Below are 21,166 nucleotides of genomic sequence, written 5' to 3'. Positions count from 1 at the left end.
AAAGATGGAAAGGAGGAGGGAAGATGGGGGAGGGGGGGGTAATTTAGCAGTGATATTTATAGAGGTGGTCGGCCATCGCGGTGGTGTATTAAAGCTGATCGAATTATCCGCTCAGGATATGGCTTATGGCTATCTGTATCGGCCAGCTGTCACAACGACCAATCACAAGCCTCTGCCATGGCCCCCAACTCTGCCGTCATCACACACGAAGCACACACACACATCACACCACACAATGTCACACCACACAATGACCGATAGATTAATCCACTATAGTTTGTCATTTTTTATGAGGAATCTTAATAACCCCAAAGCATCTCAACTTTAATTAGATTTCATCATGTATTATGATCCCTTGTTCTCATATATCACATTTATTTCATTATCTGGTTAAAGAGAATGCCTCTGTCCTACTGTGTCTGTGATGGATGCAGTAACTAACGTATTATTCTCTAGGATGGTTTGAGCTGTACTTTTTACACACACTTGCGTGTACACTACACACACGCATGCATGGTTGTAGTAAAAGTGTGTGTCGATTCATGTTACCAGGTGGTGTCAGTTCAAAGTCCCCATGTTGAACATAAAGGGAACAGTGTACCCCCACCATAGAGACATGCTGTTTGTTAACAGTAGACCATATCCATCATGATATCCCAGTCAGGCACTGGCATCCTGTAGCCATCCATGTCTCACCAGCACAAAACCTCTCTGAGGAAAATATACTACCATAACAAAATCTCTCTACTAGTTTGGCTACACTCTAGAACGGGATTCTTCATATTGGAATCCAAGCTGTACTTGCCAATGGAATGAATGGGTGATTACCTGCTAATGCACAAAACAACCCTAGTGGCTAATTAGCAACTGGCTCATACAGACTCCCTCCCATACAGTAGGCTTTTCCTATTTGAAGCCAGGGTTCTTTAAGGCTACTTCAAACATGTTTGGGAATAGAGCTGTGAAAGTCAAGTGCACAATGATGTATCGCAGGCAGGCAGGCTGTCTGTCCTAGATTGACTGTGTAGTAGGGGTGAAACCAGTCCAGGGCCCTTGTCAAAAGTAGTGCACTATATAGGGAATAGGGTGTCATTTGTGAAGCAGCCCAGGAACCACTTCAGTCCTGTCTGTCTCGTATGGAGCTGCTATATAATGGAGAAGTCTTTATAGAGGGCTGTGGCTGTGAGGCTAACTAACTGTGCCACCCTGGTCATCTATAATTAAGACACAGGCCTGACGATGATGTCAGAACTAAGTCAGGCTGTTAGCCATGGCCATGTTCTCCCTCTCTCTCTTTCCCAGTCAAGCTCTACAGATTCCAAGACCTGACAACATTATTGTGTGTGTGATGCTGCCAAAGCAAGGGTCTCAGAATATATCCCGCATTCTGCAGCAACGGCAAACATTATTGTACAGCCCTGTACTATTATTATGCTGCCTCTACAGTGTCTTCGGAAAGTTTTCAGACCCCTTGACTTTTTCCACATTTTGTTACGTTACAGCCTTATTCGAAAATTGATTAAATTGACACACAATACTCCATAATGACAAAGCAAAAACAGGTTTTTAGAAATGTTTGCTAATTTATTAAAAATTAAAAACTGAAATATCACATTTACATAAGTATTCAGACCCTTTACTCAGTACTTTGTTGAAGCACCATAGGCAGCGATTACAGCCTCGAGTCTTCTTGGGTATGACGCTACAAGCTTGGCACACCTGTATTTGGGGAGTTTCTCCCATTCTTCTCTGCAGATCCTCTCAAGCTCTGTCAGGTTGGATGGGGAGTGTCGCTGCACAGCTATTTTCAGGTCTCTCCAGAGATGTTAGATCGGGTTCAAGTCCGGGCTCTGGCTGGGCCATTCAAGGACATTCAGAGACTTGTCCCAAAGCCACTCCTGCATTGTCTTGGCTGTGTGCTTAGGGTCATTGTCCTGTTGGAGGGTGAACCTTCGCCCTAGTCTGAGGTCCTGAGCGCTTTGGAGCAGGTTTTCATCAAGGATTTCTCTGTACTTTGCTCCGTTCATCTTTTCCTCGATCCTGACTAGTCTCCCAGTCCCTGCCGCTGAAAAACATCCCCACAGCATGATGCTGCCACCACCATGTTTCACCGTAGAGATGGTGCCAGGTTTCCTCCAGACGTGACGCTTGGCATTCAGGCCAAAGAGTTCAATCTTGGTTCCATCAGACCAGAGAATCTTGTTTCTCATGGTCTGAGAGAGTTTAGGTGCCTTTTGGCAAACTCCAAGTGGGCTGTCATTTGCCTTTTACTGAGGAGTGGCTTCCGTCTGTTCACTCTACCATAAAGGCCTGATTGGTGGAGTGCTGCAGAGATGTTTGTCCTTCTGGAAGGTTCTCCGATCTCCACAGAGGAACTCTAGAGCTCTGTCAGAATGAGCATCGGGGTCTTGGTCACCTCCCTGACCAAGGCCCTTCTCCCCCGATTGCTCAGTTTGGCCGGGCGGCCAGCTCTTGGTAGAGTCTTGGTGGTTCCAAACTTCTTCCATTTAAAAATAATTGAGGCCACTGTGTTCTTGAGGACCTTCAATGCTGCAGAAATATTTTGGTACCCTTCCTCAGATCTGTGCCTCGACAAAATCCTGTTTCGGAGCTCTACGGACAATTCCTTGGACCTCATGGCTTGGTTTTTGCTCTGACATGCACTGTCAACTCTGGGACCTTATATAGACAGGTGTGTGCCTTTCGAAATCATGTCCAATCAAATGAATTTACCACAGGTGGACTCCAATCAAGTTGTAGAAACATCTCAAGGATGATCAATGGAAACATTATGCACCTGAACTTCATTTCGAGTCTCATAGCAAAGGGTCTGAATACTTATGTAAATTATTTAATCCATTTTAGAATAAGGCTGTAACGTAACAAAATGTGGAAAAAGAAAGTCAAGGGTCTGCATACTTTCCAAAGGCACTGTATGTCGTTTATGGAGAAGAGTGAGGCTTTCAGAGTGTGGCTGGTGTATAGGAAAACATGCTGCGATCTGAGTGTGTTTTATGTGTGTTGAGCTGTGTGAATACTACTCTGTGTTAGCATGCCTTGTTTAGACATGTCATTAACTCTATAAATAAGGCATGAAGAAATGCTGTGGAGGGGATGTGAGGCTGTGTGTGCGGTTGAGCTAATTTCTTTGTATCCGTGCGTGCTAGGTGTGTGTGATGTCATTGATGTGATGTGGAGTAATGGACTCTATCTGAACTGTCCGTCTTGGAGAGAGCGTTGATGAAGCGCTCTGCTGTCCCCTCAACCCATGTGTCCTATACTGGAGCACTGTCAAACACAGACATAGATAGACAAACACCATCTGACAGGCCTGCAAAGCTATTCTATTATCACGTTGTTGTATGTAGCCTAAACTCCAGACCTTCTAACAGAAAAACTGGAATGAAAGAGTGGAGGAAAATCCCATATATATAAATATATAAAATCTAATCAAATCAAATTTTATTGGTCACATGCGCCGAATACAACAGGTGCAGACATTACAGTGAAATGCTTACTTACAGCCCTTAACCAACAGTGCATTTATTTTAAACAAAAAAAGTAAAAATAAAACAATAACAAAAAAAGTGTTGAGAAAAAAAAAGAGCAGAAGTAAAATAAAGTGACAGTAGGGAGGCTATATATACAGGGGGGTACCGTTGCAGAGTCAATGTGCGGGGGCACCGGCTAGTTGAGGTAATATGTACATGTGGGTAGAGTTAAAGTGACTATGCATAAATACTTAACAGAGTAGCAGCAGCGTAAAAAGGATGGGGTGGGGGGGCAGTGCAAATAGTCCGGGTAGCCATGATTAGCTGTTCAGGAGTCTTATGGCTTGGGGGTAGAAGCTTTTGAGAAGTCTTTTGGACCTAGACTTGGCACTCCGGTACCGCTTGCCGTGCGGTAGCAGAGAGAACAGTCTATGACTAGGGTGGCTGGAGTCTTTGACAATTTTGAGGGCCTTCCTCTGACACCGCCTGGTATAGAGGTCCTGGATGGCAGGAAGCTTTGCCCCAGTGATGTACTGGGCCGTACGCACTACCCTCTGTAGTGCCTTGCGGTCGGAGGCCAAGCATTTGTTTAATGAATTCAAAGAGTATAGGCCTAATCTCTGATCTTAGCTCTGAATCATGACATCCCATTGAAGACTGAGAGAACAAAAGAAGAGAGACGACGCAGTGTTTAACGGCTAACTAGACATTATCCAAAAAAGAAGATGGGGCGGAGAAGGGGAGGTGCTGATGCACCCCACAGTAAGAACATCATACCAAAGGTCAAGCATGTGAGGTGGTGTGATGGTTTTGTGATGCTTTGCTGTCTCAGGACCTAGACGACTTGCCTTAATAGAAGGAACCATGAATTCTGCTCTGTATCAGAGAATTCTACAGGAGAATGTCAGACCATCCGTCTGTGAGCTGAAGCTGAAGCGCAGCTGGGTCATGCAGCAAGACAATGATCCAAAACACACAATCAAGTCTACATGAAAATTGCTAAAAAGCAACAAATTTGAAGTTTTGGAATGGCCTAGTCAAAATCCAGACCTAATCCCAATTGAGATGTTGTGGCAGGACTTGAAACGAGCAGTTCATGCTTGAAAACCCACACGTCACTGAGTTAAAGCAGTTCTGCATGGAAGAGTGGGCCAAAATTCCTCCACAGCGACGTGAGAGACTGATCAACAACTACAGGAAGCATTTGGTTGGAGTCATTGCAACTAAAGGTGGCACAACCAGTTATTGAGTGTAAGGGGGCAATTACTTTTTCACACAGGGGAATTGGGTGTTGCATAACTTTGTTTATGAAATAAATTAAATAAATATGTAATTGTTGTGTTATTTGTTCACTTATGTTCCCTTTATCTAATATTAGGTTTTGGTTGAAAATCTGATAACATTCAGTATCACAAATATGCAAAAGTAGAGAAAATTAGAAAGGGGCAAATACTTTTTCATTGCACTGTAAATGGCTTCATTGCCAAAATCCCGAAGTATCCCTTTAAGGCTATTGGCTACCTGATAGGCTCACTTTCCCATTGAACTCGGCATCTTTCTTCTCGAATCCGCAGGACATAAAACAATACAGAGGTAAGATGGATATCGATTTTGAGACGTAGTATTTTCAGATTTTATTATAAACTTTTCATATTAATTAGAAATTCCTGTTCTTTTAAGAAGATTTCTCACAAAAACAAGCGTATCTCTGTGAAATGTCAATGGAGCACTGAGCATACAGTGAGGGAAAAAAGTATTTGATCCCTGCTGATTTTGTACGTTTACCCACTGACAAAGAAATGATCAGTCTATAATTTGAATGGTAGGTTTATTTGAACAGTGAGAGACAGAATAACAACAACAAAATTCAGAAAAACGCATGTCAAAAATGTTATAAATTGATTTGCATTTTAATGAGGGAAATAAGTATTTGACCCCCTCTCAATCAGAAAGATTTCTGGCTCCCAGGTGTCTTTTATACAGGTAACGAGCTGAGATTAGGAGCACACTCTTAAAGGGAGTGCTCCTAATCTCAGTTTGTTACCTGTATAAAAGACACCTGTCCACAGAAGCAATCAATCAATCAGATTCCAAATTCTCCACCATGGCCAAGACCAAAGAGCTCTCCAAGGATGTCAGGGACAAGATTGTAGACCTACACAAGGCTGGAATGGGCTACAAGACCATCGCCAAGCAGCTTGGTGAGAAGGTGACAACAGTTGGTGCGATTATTCGCAAATGGAAGAAACACAAAATAACTGTCAATCTCCCTCGGCCTGGGGCTCCATGCAAGATCTCACCTCGTGGAGTTGCAATGATCAGGAGAACGGTGAGGAATCAGCCCAGAACTACACGGGAGGATCTTGTCAATTATCTCAAGGCAGCTGGGACCATAGTCACCAAGAAAACAATCAGTAACACACTACGCCGTGAAGGACTGAAATCCTGCAGCGCCCGCAAGGTCCCCCTGCTCAAGAAAGCACATATACAGGGCCGTCTGAAGTTTGCCAATGAACATCTGAATGATTCAGAGGAGAACTGGGTGAAAGTGTTGTGGTCAGATGAGACCAAAATCGAGCTCTTTGGCATCAACTCAATTCGCCGTGTTTGGAGGAGGAGGAATGCTGCCTATGACCCCAAGAACACCATCCCCACCGCCAAACATGGAGGTGGAAACATTATGCTTTGGGGGTGTTTTTCTGCTAAGGGGACTGGACAACTTCACCGCATCAAAGGGACGATGGACGGGGCCATGTACCATCAAATCTTGGGTGAGAACCTCCTTCCCTCAGCCAGGGCATTGAAAATGGGTCGTGGATGGGTATTCCAGCATGACAATGACCCAAACACATGGCCAAGGCAACAAAGGAGCGACTCAAGAAGAAGCACATTAAGGTCCTGGAGTGGCCTAGCCAGTCTCTAGACCTTAATCCCATAGAAAATCTGTGGAGGGAGCTGAAGGTTCGAGTTGCCAAACGTCAGCCTTGAAACCTTAATGACTTGGAGAAGATCTGCAAAGAGGAGTGGAACAAAATCCCTCCTGAGATGTGTGCAAACCTGGTGGCCAACTACAAGAAACGTCTGACCTCTGTGATTGCCAACAAGGGTTTTGCCACCAAGTACTAAGTCATGTTTTGCAGAGGGGTCAAATACTTATTTCCCTCATTAAAATGCAAATCAATTTATAAAATTTTTGACATGCGTTTTTCTGGATTTCTTCTTTGTTATTCTGTCTCTCACTGTTCAAATAAACCTACCATTAAAATTATAGACTGATCATGTCTTTGTCAGTGGGCAAACGTACAAAATCAGCAGGGGATCAAATACTTTTTTCCCTCAAGCTATTTATTTTCAAAACCTTTTACATTTAAATCAGCTCGTGTCATGCAAATTTTGCTTTTTGCAACCGGTGGAAACAACTTTAAAAAGGACGACCTCAAAATGTTAAATTCTCAAAAGTTGTTACAAGAAACCTGCACCGCTGTGTCAACAGAGCTCGGTGCTTATTATCGGATATATTAGAGTACGAAATCTGACCTTTTGGATATAATGTTAATGATATGTTAGAGAAAGACCCCACTGAACAATTCAGAACATGAATAATCATATTTGTCTTGGTGATTAAAAAAAATTATAATAAGGTTTTAATAAGGGGTAGTCGAGTTCTATTTGAGAAGGTCCGGTCTCACAAATTTTGTAGGTGGCAAAGGTCCGGATGGATATGGTCATTTATTGGTGTAGGATCAAACCCCTACCTTGCGAACCCAAACTGTTCACACCCCTCTTGTTGGCGGAGAGAACATTTAGCTGTTTTAAAGCTAATCTCCTACAATTCTACAATTTTTTTCATGTCTTGTATGTGTTAATATGATACCAGGGGTCGAAGACCGACCGAGTTCCCAAAACTTTTTTCTTTGTAGTCAGGACCCGCGGTCCGTTTTGACCCTGTTCTGTGTCCGGATCCGCAACATGATCCACCAGTGGAGTACAGGGGCCCTACTGTATGTGTCTGTGCAATCAATGCATACATTCCTCCTTTCATAGGTGATACGGCATGTTTATCTACCCCGTATCTTCTCTGTGCTTCCCTCCCATGACTCACAGTGCTGCTATCTGAAGGTATCAGTCTACCTCAGAGCAGATAGGGGGTCTGTCTGACCATAGACTAAATCATAGCTACTGTTCAGGAGAGGAGACAGTCTGTCTGTGTGTAATGCAATGAAATGCAGCCTTCCGTCTTTATCCTTTTCTCCCTCATAGATATTAATGGAGAATAGACATGACGCAAGATGGAATATGACAAGCATGGCTTTGACATCCCTTCCCATATCGATACACCCATTATACAATGGACTATTCCCTACTACTCTTGGTATTTGGTATTTTATTAGGATCCCCATTAGCTGTTGCGAAAGCAGCAGCTACTTCCTGGGGTCCACACAAACATGAAACATGACATAATACAGAACATTAATAAACAAGAACACCTCAAGGACAGAACTACCTAAATTTAAAAATGGCACACGCAGCCTACATATCAATACATACACACAATATCTAGGTCAAATAGGGGAGAAGCTTGTGTCGTGAGGTGTTGCTTTATCTGTTTTTTGAAACCAGGTTTGCTGTTCATTTGAGCAATATGAGATGGAAAGGAGTTCCTTGCAATCATGGCTCCATATAATACTGTACGTTTTTCTTGAATTTCTTCTGGGTTTGGGGACTATGAAAAGACCCCTGGTGGCATGTCTGGTGGGGTAAGTGTGTGTGTCAGAGCTGTGTGTAAATTGACTATGCAAACAATTTGGAATTTTCAACACATTAATGTTCCTTATAAAAAGAAGTGATGCAGTCAGTCTCTCCTCAACTCTTAGCCAAGAGAGACTGGCATGTATAGTATTTAGATTAGCCCTATGATTACAATGAAGAGCAAGACATGCAGCTCTGTTCTGGGCCAGCTGCAGCTTAACTAGGTCTTTATTTGCAGCACTTGACCACATGGCTGGACAATAATCAAGATAAGACAAAACCAGAGGCTGCAGAACTTGCTTTTTGGAGGGTGGTGTCTTGAGAGGAGACTGATTCACTCTAGTAGTCTCCAGAGTGGTTGGATGGATATGAGTGATTTCCTGATGTGTGTGGATGGATGGCTGAGCGAGGTGGGGGGTAAGGTGTTAACCAGCGTAGTGGAAACACTGGGGGTCAATTAGCCCTGCCTCTGTCTCTATGGACCTCCCGGGCTGGGTAGAGAGAGGGGGGATGGGGAGGCAGGGGAGAGGGGTTCGGAGTAGTGGGTGTGGAAGCCCACACAGATGCGCACACATAGATGTGCATACGTTCGCGAACAGACACACACACCACACACACACACATAATGGGCGGTGGACTCAGTGGAAGCGTGGAAGAGAAGTCATCTGGAGAAAATGCATGCAGAGGGAGAGAGAGGAGGACGGAGAAAGGGGAAGCGAAAAAGTGGGAGGAGAGCGAGGAGGTGGACGGTATGGAGTACAAAAACATGCTTCTTGTCACGATACGAGAGGGTGTCAGTGTTCGGTGATAAAATGATTTAACCTCTTTTTTTCAACCCTTGTTAAAAAATCAGCAGATTTGTGAAGAGTTTGTTCTTTGAGGTTCCATTATATGTTGCGGAAATGTGGTTGCGGTTCAGGTGGGATCTAAATCACCCTCTTAAAGAGATTGCATCTCCCTCTTCTCTCTTTCCTTCTCTTCCTCACATTCCTTACTCCTCTTTTACTCACTTCCTCAATTGGTTACCAGTTGTGGGAAAGGATGAGAGCCATTAAGGCTATGAGGAAAGGCACAGAGCAGGAGGTGTGTTCTCATATCTGGAGAAACAGAGACGGGTGGTGACGGGAGCAGCTCATTCACTCCCCCCTCCTCCTTCTGCCTCACCCTCCCTCCCTCTCTCGCTCCCCCTCTCTCTGCTTGCGTTACTGGAAATCAGATTGTGAGCTGTGGAGATGCTAGCAGCAGCACAATGTGGATTTAGCTTGACATCCCAGAGAGGGACCAGTGTGGAATTCTCCGGCTTTAGAAGAAAAATGAAAACCATGTCAGGATCAGGATTCTCTGTTCTCACGGACTGAAGCTGCCTCTCATACCCTGTGCCTTCCTTATTTGCCTTATCTTCAATTGTCACCTCTTTTTCTTCAGCTTAATTTCCAAATGAACATCAACTGAGAGACATTTCTAGTCTCTCCAAATTTAAAAGAAAATCCCAAAATTGGTATTTAGTGTTGATCTTTGACGTGAGGTTATTCTGGACAGCGCCGGATCTGATCACTTGAAGAGCGGCTACCTTGGGGATTTTGTTCCCAGTTAGTTAGTTCATATTAACCATCTGTGGGCCGACGTCTCAGGACACAGTCTCAGGTAGGATGACGGAGAGTCTGGTGTCAGATGTGAACCTGAACACAGTGTGTGAGCGGCTGGAGCAGCACTGCTGTGTGGTGGATCACCAGCAGAACAACCAGCAGCAGCTTCAGCAGCCTCAAACCCCCTCAGCCATCAAGAGGCACACCAACACCGGGGCCAAGCTATGGGGTCGTGTACGCAGCAAGCTCCTCAGACAAAAGGTCTCTCTACTTTTCTCTACTTTCTTGTCCTCTGTTCTTTTCTCCCTTTCTCTTTTGATCAGCTTAGTCACGTTTTCCCTCTGTCATTGTGTTCATCTTTTTGTGCTCTTTTTACTATATTCTCTCTCTCTTTCCTGTGTGTTTGTTTTCATCCCTTTCCATCTCTTTCTTTGGTCTTACTGGACTGACAGGTCTCTCTGTGTACTTCTATGCACTGTGGTGAAATATACATCTCTAACTGGTACTGTAGCTCCAGCTAAAGCCTCCATGCTCTGTGCTGATGTTATTAGATGACGCTGGTATAGAAATTAAAGATCTAGGTAGAGGAGATAATTTACTTGTATAATTTACTGTTGGTGCAGAACTGCAGTAACTGTCTCATTGCCCTGAGTACTGTGTCTGTGTGAGATGCTACAGTAAAGAGATTTCACAGCCTTGACCATTACTCCCCTACACCCCTCCCCCTCCCCAACCCTTTTTCACTTTCTCACCCTCCTTCCACGTCTACCACTCTGCTCTTTCCACCCTCTCTCCTCAGTGTAAAGCCAGTGAAGCTGAATGGTTATACCTCTGTCTGTGTGATTGCTGATCTGTTAAGGTTATCAGAGGTGTTTTGGTGTAGCTGAGAGTCTGAGACTGCGCCCTCTGCTGTCCTGTAGCAAAATTACCCTGAGACACTGATCCTAGATCTGTGCCTAAGGGCACCCTATACCCAGAGTGTTGTGTTGGTAGAGCTTGATTATGACCACCAGCAGGGCACATGGTAACCTGGGGAGAGACTAATTACTGACACATTCCTTACTAATTAGACAGGGCAATTACTGTCACCCCAACACGACACATTGAGGAGAAGCATGGTCCAGTTTACTACTCTTTCAAGTTTGACTGACTCGTCTGTCTGGGGAATACACACACACACAGGGCTGCTGATGTAGATATACCTTAGCTTCAGGTTCTAGGTCATGACCCATGCGTGGGAGGAAGAGGGTAGAGAGGTAATTTTTAGTAGATTCCGTTTTTATCCCCTGTGCAGATGTGCACCACATATATTTTACAGAGGCAGTTAATGTATGGCAGTTTGCAAATAGTCCTGGTGGCCATTTGATTAATTGTTCAGCAGTCTTCTGGCTTGAGGGTAGAAGCCGTTAAGGAGCCTTTTGGACCTAGACTTGGCACTCCGGTACCGCTTGCCGTGCGGTAGCAGAGAGAACAGTCTGACTTGGGTGACTGGAATAGTTGACTAATTTTAGGGCCTTCCTCTGACACCGCCTAGTTCAGTTGAAGTTGACTGTGCCTTTAAACAGCTTGGAAAATTCCAGAAAGTCATGGATTCAGAAGCTTCTGATAGACTAATTGACATCATTTGAGTCAATTGGAGGTATACCTGTGGATGTATTTCAAGGCCTACCTTCAAACTCAGTGCCTCTTTGCTTGACATCATGGGAAAATCAAAAGAAATCACCCCAAAAAATTGTAGACCTCCACAAGTCTGGTTCATCCGTGGGAGCAATTTCCAAATGCCTGAAGGTACCACATTCATCTGTACAAAAAATAGTACGCAAGTATAAACACCATGGGACCACGCAGCCGTCATTCCGCTCAGGAAGGAGACGCATTGTGTCTCCTAGAGATGAACGTACTTTGGTGCGAAAAGTGCAAATCAATCCCAGAACCGCGGCAAAGGACCTTGTGAAGATGCTGGAGGAAACGGGTACAAAAGTATCTATATCCACAGTAAAACGAGTCCTACAGTGGGGAGAACAAGTATTTGATACACTGCCGATTTTGCAGGTTTTCCTACTTACAAAGCATGTAGAGGTCTGTAATTTTTATCATAGGTACACTTCAACTGTGAGAGACGGAATCTAAAACAAAAATCCAGAAAATCACATTGTATGATTTTTAAGTAATTAATTTGCATTTTATTGCATGACATAAGTATTTGATACATCAGAAAGAAGAACTTAATATTTGGTACAGAAACCTTTGTTTGCAATTACAGAGATCATACATTTCCTGTAGGTGCACACACTGCAGCAGGGATTTTGGCCCACACCTCCATACAGACCTTCTCCAGATCCTTCAGGTTTCGGGGCTGTCGCTGGGCAATAAGGACTTTCAGCTCCCTCCAAAGATTTTCTATTGGGTTCAGGTCTGGAGACTGGCTAGGCCACTCCAGGACCTTGAGATGCTTCTTACGGAGCCACTCCTTAGTTGTCCTGGCTGTGTGTTTCGGGTCGTTGTCATGCTGGAAGACCCAGCCACGACCCATCTTCAATGCTCTTACTGAGGGAAGGAGGTTGTTGGCCAAGATCTCGCGATACATGGCCCCATCCATCCTCCCCTCAATACGGTGCAGTCGTCCTGTCCCCTTTGCAGAAAAGCATGACCAAAGAATTATGTTTCCACCTCCATGCTTCACGGTTGGGATGGTGTTCTTGGGGTTGTACTCATCCTTCTTCTTCCTCCAAACACGGCGAGTGGAGTAAAGACCAAAAAGCTAAATTTTTGTCTCATCAGACCACCTTCTCCCATTCCTCCTCTGGATCATCCAGATGGTCATTGGCAAACTTCAGACGGGCCTGGACATGCGCTGGCTTGAGCAGGGGGACCTTGCGTGCGCTGCAGGATTTTAATCCATGACGGCGTAGTGTGTTACTAATGGTTTTCTTTGAGACTGTGGTCCCAGCTCTCTTCAGGTCATTGACCAGGTCCTGCCGTGTAGTTCTGGGCTGATCCCTCACCTTCCTCATGATAATTGATGCCCCACGAGGTGAGATCTTGCATGGAGCCCCAGACCAAGGGTGATTGACCGTCATCTTGAACTTCTTCCATTTTCTAATAATTGCGCCAACAGTTGTTGCCTTCTCACCAAGCTGCTTGCCTATTGTCCTGTAGACCATCCCAGCCTTGTGCAGGTCTACAATTTTATCCCTGATGTCCTTACACAGCTCTCTGGTCTTGGCCATTGTGGAGAGGTTGGAGTCTGTTTGATTGAGTGTGTGGACAGGTGTCTTTTACACAGGTAACGAGTTCAAACAGGTGCAGTTAATACAGGTAATGAGTGGAGAACAGGAGTGCTTCTTAATGAAAAACTAACAGGTCTGTGAGAGCCGGAATTCTTACTGGTTGGTAGGTGATCAAATACTTATGTCATGCAATAAAATGCAAATTAATTACTTAAACATCATACAATGTGATTTTCTGGATTTTTGTTTTTGAAGTTGAAGTGTACCTATGATAAAAATTACAGACCTCTACATGCTTTGTAAGTAGGAAAACCTGCAAAATCGGCAGTGTATCAAATACTTGTTCTCCCCACTGTATATCGACACAACCTGAAAGGCCGTTCAGCAAGGAAGAAGCCACTGCTCCAAAACTGCCATAAAAAAGCCAGACTACGGTCTGCAACTGCACATGTGGACAAAGATCGTACTTTTTGGAGAAATGTCCTCTGGTCTGATGAAACAAAAATATAACTGTTTGGCCATAATGACCATCGTTATGTTTGGAGGAAAAAGGTGGTCCTTGCAAACCCGAAGAACATCCTTCCCAACCGTGAAGCACGGGGGTGGCAGCATCATGCTGTGGGGGTGCTTTGCTGCAGGAGGGACTGGTGCACTTCACAAGATAGATGGCATCATGAGGAAGGAAAATTATGTGGATATATTGAAGCAACATCTCAAGACATCAGTCAGGAAGTTAAAGCTTGGTCGCAACTGGGTCTTCCAAATGGACAACGACCCCAAGCATACTTCCAAAGTTGTGGCAAAATGGCTTAAGGACAACAAAGTCAAGGTATTGGAGTGGCCATCACAAAGCCCTGACCTCAATCCTATAGAAAATGTGTGGGCAGAACTGAAAAAGTGTGTGCGAGCAAGGAGACCTACAAACCTGACTCAGTTACACCAGCTCTGTCAGGAGGAATGGGCCAAAATTCACCCAACTTATTGTGGGAAGCTTGTGGAAGGCTACCCGAAATGTTTGACCCAAGTTAAACAAATTAAAGTCAACGCTACCATATACTAATTGAGTGTATATAAACTTCTGACCCACTGGGAATGTGATGAAATAAATAAAAGCTGAAATAAATAATTCTCTCTACTATTATTCTGACATTTCACATTCTTAAAATAAAGTGGTGATCCTAACTGACCTAAGACAGGGAATTTTTACTAGGATTACATGTCAGGAATTGTGATAAACTGAGTTTTTAAATGTATTTGGCTAAGGTGTATGTAAACTTCCGACTTCAACTGTATATACAGTACCAGTCAAAAGTTTGGACACACCTACTCATTCAAGGGTTTTTCTTTATTTTTACTATTTTCTACATTGTAGAATAATAGTGAAGACATCACAACTATGAAATAACACATATGGAATCATGTAGTAACCAGAAAAGTGTTATACAAATCAAAATATATTTCAATATACTTCAAATAGCCACCCTTTGCGTTGATGACAGCTTTGCACACTCTTGACATTCTCTGGAGTTCCCACATATGCTGAGCACTTGTTGGCTGCTTTTCCTTCACTCTGCCGTCCGACTCATCCCAACCATCTCAATTGGGTTGAGGTCGGGGGATTGTGGAGGCCAGGTCATCTGATGCAGCACTCCATCACTCTCCTTCTTGTTAAAATAGCTCTTACACAGCCTGGAGGTGTGTTGGGCCACTAAGCCCAAACCAGATGGGATGGCGTATCGCTGCAGAATGCTGTGGTAGCCATGCTGGTTAAGTGTGCCTTGAATTCTAAATAAATCACAGACAGTGTCACCAGCAAAGCACCCCCACACCATAACAATTCCTCCTCCATTTTTTACAGAGGGAACTGCACATGTGGAGATCATCCATTCACCCACACTGCGTCTCACAAAGACACAGCGGTTGGAACGAAAAAATCTCAAATTTGGACTCCAGACCAAAGGACACATTTCCACTGGTGTAATGTCCATTGCTCGTGTTTCTTGGCCCAAGCAGGTCTCTTCTTCTTATTGGTGTCCTTTAGTAGTGGTTTCTTTGCAGCAATTCAACCATGAAGTCCTGATTCACACAGTCCCCTCTGCTGATTCACACAGTCCCCTCTGAACAGTTGATGTTGAGATGTGTCTGTTACTTGAACTCTGTGAAGCATTTATTTGGGCTGCAATATCTGAGGCTGGTAACTCTAATGAAGTTATCCTCTGCAGCAGAGGTAACACTGGGACTTCCATTCCAGTGGCGGTCCTCATGAGAGCCAGTTTTATCATAGCGCATGATGGTTTTTGCGACTGCACTTGAAGAAACCTTCAAGTTCTTCAAATGTTCCATATTGACTGACCTTCATGTCTTAAAGTAATTATTGTCGTTTCTCTTTGCTTATTTGAGCTGTTCTTGCCATGATATGGACTTGGTCTTTTTCCAAATAGGGCCATCTTCTGTATACCCCACTACCTTGTCACAACACAACTGATTGGCTCAGTAGGTGTGTCCAAACTTTTGACTGGTAGTGTAGGTCCGGGATGGCAGGAAGCTTGGCCCCAGTGATGTACTGGGCTGTTCCCTCTGTAGCGCCTTACAGTCGGATGCCGAGCAGTTGCCATACCAGGTGGTGATACAACCGGTCAGGATGCTCTCGATGGTGCAGCTGTATAACTTTTTGAGGATCTGGGGACCCATGCCAAATCTTTTCAGTCTCCTGAGGTGGAAAAGGCGTTGGTGTGCCCTCTTCACGACTTTCTTGGTGTGTTTGGACCAATTGTACAAAACATTATGCTGTTTCCATGAAATAGACTGACCAGGTGAATCCAGGTGAAAGCTATGATCCCTTATTGATGTCACTTGTTAAATCTACTTCAATCAGTGTAGATGAAGGGGAGGGAGACTGAACATTTTCATTTCATGAAATAATTTCAAATAGATTGAGCTTCCCTGGCACAATGTGGAAGCAATATAATAAACCCTGACCATCTTAGTATTTGAACCCAGGTCTGCTTTAGACAGACATGTCAATAAAGACCCTCCCTGCTGCTTGTGGCTGGAGTTGACAGGTCTATCTCTCTGCTGGTCTCGGTCTCTCCTGACACTGTAGCCTGAATAAGACCATAAGAACTGGATTACAGGCAGAAATCCCCCCAGCTTTACCCCCATTGATCTCAGCTGATTCCAGACCTATCCACACCCCTGGCTGAGTCCTCCCGCACTTCAGGCCCGATCTGTGAATCTGGGAGAGAGGAGGGGACGGAGAGCGGAGGGAGGAGAGAGGAGGGGACGGAGGGAGGATAGAGGGCGTTCTTGTCTGCTTGGGCTGTTTTATATTTACATTTCATTGAATATTGGTTTGTTCAACTCAGTGCTGCACACTTACAATGTTAGTTTTCTATATACACTGATACTCAGTTTACACACAGAGCCATGTTGACTCTCTGTACCTCTCTCATAATCACAGTATAGTACACACCTTCACATGCATACTCTCACACTTGCACATATTTTCACACACTTGATCATGCACTTTCATTGTAATCACTCCTCTCACTCTCACATACACATCCTCCCATAGAAGCATACTTTCACACAGCTATGAGGTCTCATTAATTAATGTTGAGTGAGTCTTTGATGGTTGAGTCTGAGTAAACATCAGGTCTATGAATGACCTCGCAGTCTTGGCCGGACCCAAACCCGACTGGGTCATAAAGTGTGAATTATACCCCACCATATTTCTTTATCCTACAGCAGCACAGAGAATCAGGCTTTGAACTGGAGGGACTATAGGATCCCTGACATTACCACTATACCTCTCTCATGCTGTTAAAGGATGCTAAGAGGGAGAGGAAGGAAAGAGAGAGTGGGTGTGGAAAGAAAGGAGAGGAATAGAGTGTGTATTGAACAGTTTTTGTTGAACAGACTGCAGTGTGTGTTTTTGCCATGAAAGTATACATTTAGGCTGAGAGGAAGATGGTAGAAAGGAAAGTGAGCATGTGTGTTGAGAACCGATTTAGTTTAGATAGTGAGATTTAGACGGAGAAAGAGGAGTGTGTTGATTAGGCTGCAGCGTGTTGGTGAGTTTTAAACTGGGAGGAAGAGGAGGGAGGTGCGTACTGAGTGAGAGCACAGGACAATGCCTCTTATAGCACTAATTAAGACAATGCAGAGGAAGAGGAAGCAGAAGGAGGGACTACAGTAGAGCTTAGGCTGGCTGAGAGAAGGCTGACTGAGGCAGAATCAGATATTATACATTTTTAACGCCATGATCATGATGTTTTCTGTTACATTTGTTCTGAACCCATGTCCTCTTCCATACTAATTTCCATTTTGGCATGTTATTGTGTTTTACACCTTGGTGGGCATCAGTTACAGTATCCTTAGAAATCTCATTAATTAATCATGATAAGCAAAAGCTTTAAAACCGAGACAAAAGCAGTGTCCTGCTGGTTTGGGGCGTGACAGAAAATAAAGTATATCCATAACTCTCTCCCAATCCCTAATCATATTTCTCAACACATAAAATGATGGTTTTCTATTTCAGTATGCTGATTAGTGTAGATGACATATTACTGTTTCATCCCCCTTGCCAGCCAGTCCCTCAATGGAGACTGTCACTACAGGGGGGTCCAGCCCTTCACCCCCATCGATCCCCAACCAGACACCCCCAGACTGGCTAATGAGCTCCAGAGGGGTGGAGGGGGGCAAGGGAGCATCCTCAGGCTGGTACCCAGGATGACTTTCTCCCTGCTGGGCTGGATCAAACCCACTGCCCCTGGTGAAAGAGTGGGTCTTTTTTGGCTAAGTGGGAATAGGGGAGTCTTTCCCTCCCTCTCTCTCGCTCCCTCGATGGGGCCTACATGAATCATCCAATTAGTCTAGGAGTTTTAAACCACTCGACCCTTTGGTATGGTTCATTACAAACCCTTCAGTGGTCTGGGTTCATAAGAGTGGTGGATCGGTTTGGCTAACGAGTGTCTACCTACCTGGTGTTGAAACCAAAATGATTTTCCAATCATTACGAACAGAACCACTATTTTTATAATAAAGTTCTGAACCGGTTTGAACCAAAAAAAGTAGCGGTTCATATAGTTCCTTTTCGTTCATGTTTTAACACATGAAATCAACAGAGGCATTAGAAATATTTTTGGAACAAGAAATAACATTATTAACTGGTTCTCAAGACTTTAAAATAATGGTTCCGTTCCGGTTCTGTTTCCGCTCCTCGAAACATTTTAGGTTTTTTTCGGTTCTGTTCTTGAACCGGTTCTGACCCCTGCTACTGTACCTACGCAAAGACTGTTAGCATTCGGCTGGACTAGAGGAATGAAAGTGAAATAAATACCCTCTCGAATGGTATCGATGGTGTTTCCAAATGCTGTTTACAACTCTCCGCCTGCTGAGAACATGTGCTGGTTGGCTCAAACTAGGAAGTCTTGTCAGGAAGCTCATGGCAACCGAGTCCATAATAATGTCCATAATAACATCAGCAGCTGTTTACCAAAGCATCATATTATTACTAAGTAGAGGGATGTTAACATTTCACATAATTATGTTATGTATATTTATTGTGTTCATCTACAGCTAATTTTAGACTCAGAATATTGTCATCTCATATTTGTTTTTGTTTACAATCGTCAGGCCGGTAACATAATCTGTTAGCAGAAAAAATTATTATAGTCTTGTTTGTAGAGGACTTAATAAACAAAAAACAATCCCTAGGTTTTAATAATAATATCAAATGAAACCCACGGCTCATGCAGTTGAGCTAGTTAGTTTCTAATTAAACCGGATGGGAACATTGCTGCTTACTGTTAATTTAAAACAGAACAGTCAGTCACTGAATAAATACTTAAAATGTAATCTCCCAGTGAACAGAAAGTGAGAGGTACAAGGAAAGTAGCAAAGCACAAAGGAAATATTAAGAGGAATTAATTAATTTGGCGTATCAAAAGTTCATACTTCATCATAATTAAGTTCTGCTTTAAATACCGCTGCCAAAAAAAAAAAAAAAAAAACATTCCTAGTTAATCCAACAATAGATTAATTAAAGACTATGGCAAGCGTCTGTGTAATCAGAGTGCACACTGCACACGTCCTCAGAACGGAAGCCATGACAGTTTTACATGCATCATTCATAAACCAATTTCTTTGACCAAAACCTAGATCTGTTATTTGATGTCCTATGTGAGAAGCAGGTAACTGGGTGATGGTGATGGAGACTTCCTGTGCTGTAGATATATAATAGCACAGTATCCTCTGGAGGGTTGTGGAGAGTTCAGTGAATGGATCTAGAATAGGAACATCTCCAGAGGGACCTCAGCATCTGTTTGTCGAACTACTTAAAATCTGCCTGAGCTGTGCTCTGTTCCCCATTGGCAACAGCAGTAGGATGAGTAGAAGGGCATCTCACCATGTGCAGTACAGTATGTGTTTTGACTGCCTTTGTGCACATGTACAGTGCATTCAGAAAGGATTCAGACCCCTTGCCTTTTCCAAAATGTTTTACGTTACAGCATTATTCTAAAATTTATTAAATCGTTTCCCCCCCCTATCAATCTACAAGCAATACCCAATAATGAAAAGCAAAAACAGGCTTTTAGAAAATGTATAAAAAATTAAAAACTGAAATATCAAATTTACATAAGTATTCAGTACTTTGTTGAAGCACCTTCGGCAGTGGTTACAACCTCGTCATCTTGGGTATGACGCTACAAGCTTGGCACCCCTGTATTTGGGGAGTTTCTCCCAATCTTCTCTGCAGATCCTCTCAAGCTATGTCAGGTTGGATGAGGAGCGTTGCTGCACAGCTATTTTCAGGTCTCTCCAGAAATGTTCGATCAGGTTCAAGTCCGGGCTCTGGCTGGGCCACTCAAGGACATTCAGAGACTTGTCCCGAAGCCACTCCTGCGTTGTCTTGGCTGTGTGCTTAGGGTCGCTGTCCTGTTGGATGGTGAACCTTCGCCCCAGTCTGAGGTCCTGAGCGCTCTGGAGCAGGTTTTCGTCAAGGGTCTCTCTGTACTTTGCGCCGTTCATCTTTCCCTCGATCCTGACTAGTCTCCTAGTCCCTGCCGCTGAAAAACATCCCCACAGCATGATTCTGCCACCACCATGCTTCACCGTAGGGATGGTGCCAGGTTTCTTCCAGATGTGACACTTGGCATTCAGGCCAAAGAGTTCAATCTTGGTTTCTTCAGACAAGAGAATCTTGTTTCTCATGGTCTGAGAGTCCTTTAGTTGCCTTTTGGCAAACTCCAAGCGGGCTGTCATGTGCCTTTTACTGAGGAGTGGCTTCCGTCTGGCCACTCTACCATAAAGGCCTGATTGGTGGAGGGCTGCAGAGATGGTTGTCCTTCTGGAAGATTCTCCCATCTCCACAGAGGTACTCTGGACCTCTGGTTTTTTCTCTGACATGCACTGTCAACTGTGGGACCTTGTATAGACAGGTGTGCGCCTTTCCAAATCATGTCCAATCAATTTAATTTACATTTACATTTTACATTTTAGTCATTTAGCAGACGCTCTTATCCAGAGCGACTTTACAGTTAGTGCATAATTATTTTTATTTTTTTCATACTGGCCCCCCGTGGGAATCGAACCCACAACCCTGGCGTTGCAAGCGCCATGCTCTACCAACTGAGCTACACAGGTGATTTATTTACCACAGGTGGACTCCAATCAAGTTGTAGAAACATCTCAAGGATGATCAATGGAAACAGGATGCACCTGAGCTCAATTTCAAGTCTCATAGCAAAGGGTCTGAATACTTATGTAAATTAGGTATTTCTGTTTCTTATTTGTAAAGAATTTGCTAAAATTTCTAAAAACCTGTATTCGCATTGTCATTATGGGGTGTTGTGTGTAGATTGATGAGGAGAAAAATAAAGTAATCCATTTTAGAATAAGGCTAACATAACAAAATGAGGAAAAGGTCAAGGGGTCTGAATACTTTCTGAATGCACTGTATGTTTGATGTATACTCAGTGGAACACGTGGCAGCCATATTCCCACTGATCTATACCACACTACACATAGAAGAGAGGTGACATCACAGTAACCTGAGGGGCTCTCCTCCTGCCCTATTCTCATCCACTGACTTTCCATCCATCAATTA

The 21,166-nt window shown here is 43.8% G+C and overlaps 1 protein-coding gene across 8 annotated transcripts in view; it reads left to right on the top strand.

Annotated features, from left to right (window-relative positions):
• The window catches only part of LOC121579445 (active breakpoint cluster region-related protein), a 242,135-nt gene that overhangs the window by 202,067 nt on the left and 18,902 nt on the right, over positions 1-21,166 (top strand). Inside the window, exon 1 of one of the 8 annotated variants that reach the window (XM_041894048.2) lies at positions 9,409-10,087. The exons of the other annotated variants lie outside the window; for them this stretch is intronic. Coding sequence (XP_041749982.1) covers positions 9,890-10,087 — 198 coding nt within the window. The 5' untranslated portion in view covers positions 9,409-9,889. Of the gene's footprint in view, positions 1-9,408; positions 10,088-21,166 lie in introns of those variants that run through there. 8 annotated transcript variants of the gene reach the window in all.

Source organism: Coregonus clupeaformis, chromosome 13 (assembly GCF_020615455.1).
Source record: "Coregonus clupeaformis isolate EN_2021a chromosome 13, ASM2061545v1, whole genome shotgun sequence".
Lineage (NCBI taxonomy): Eukaryota > Metazoa > Chordata > Actinopteri > Salmoniformes > Salmonidae > Coregonus > Coregonus clupeaformis.
Note: the sequence above shows the minus strand (reverse complement) of the source record. Positions and strands in the feature narration are given on the sequence as shown.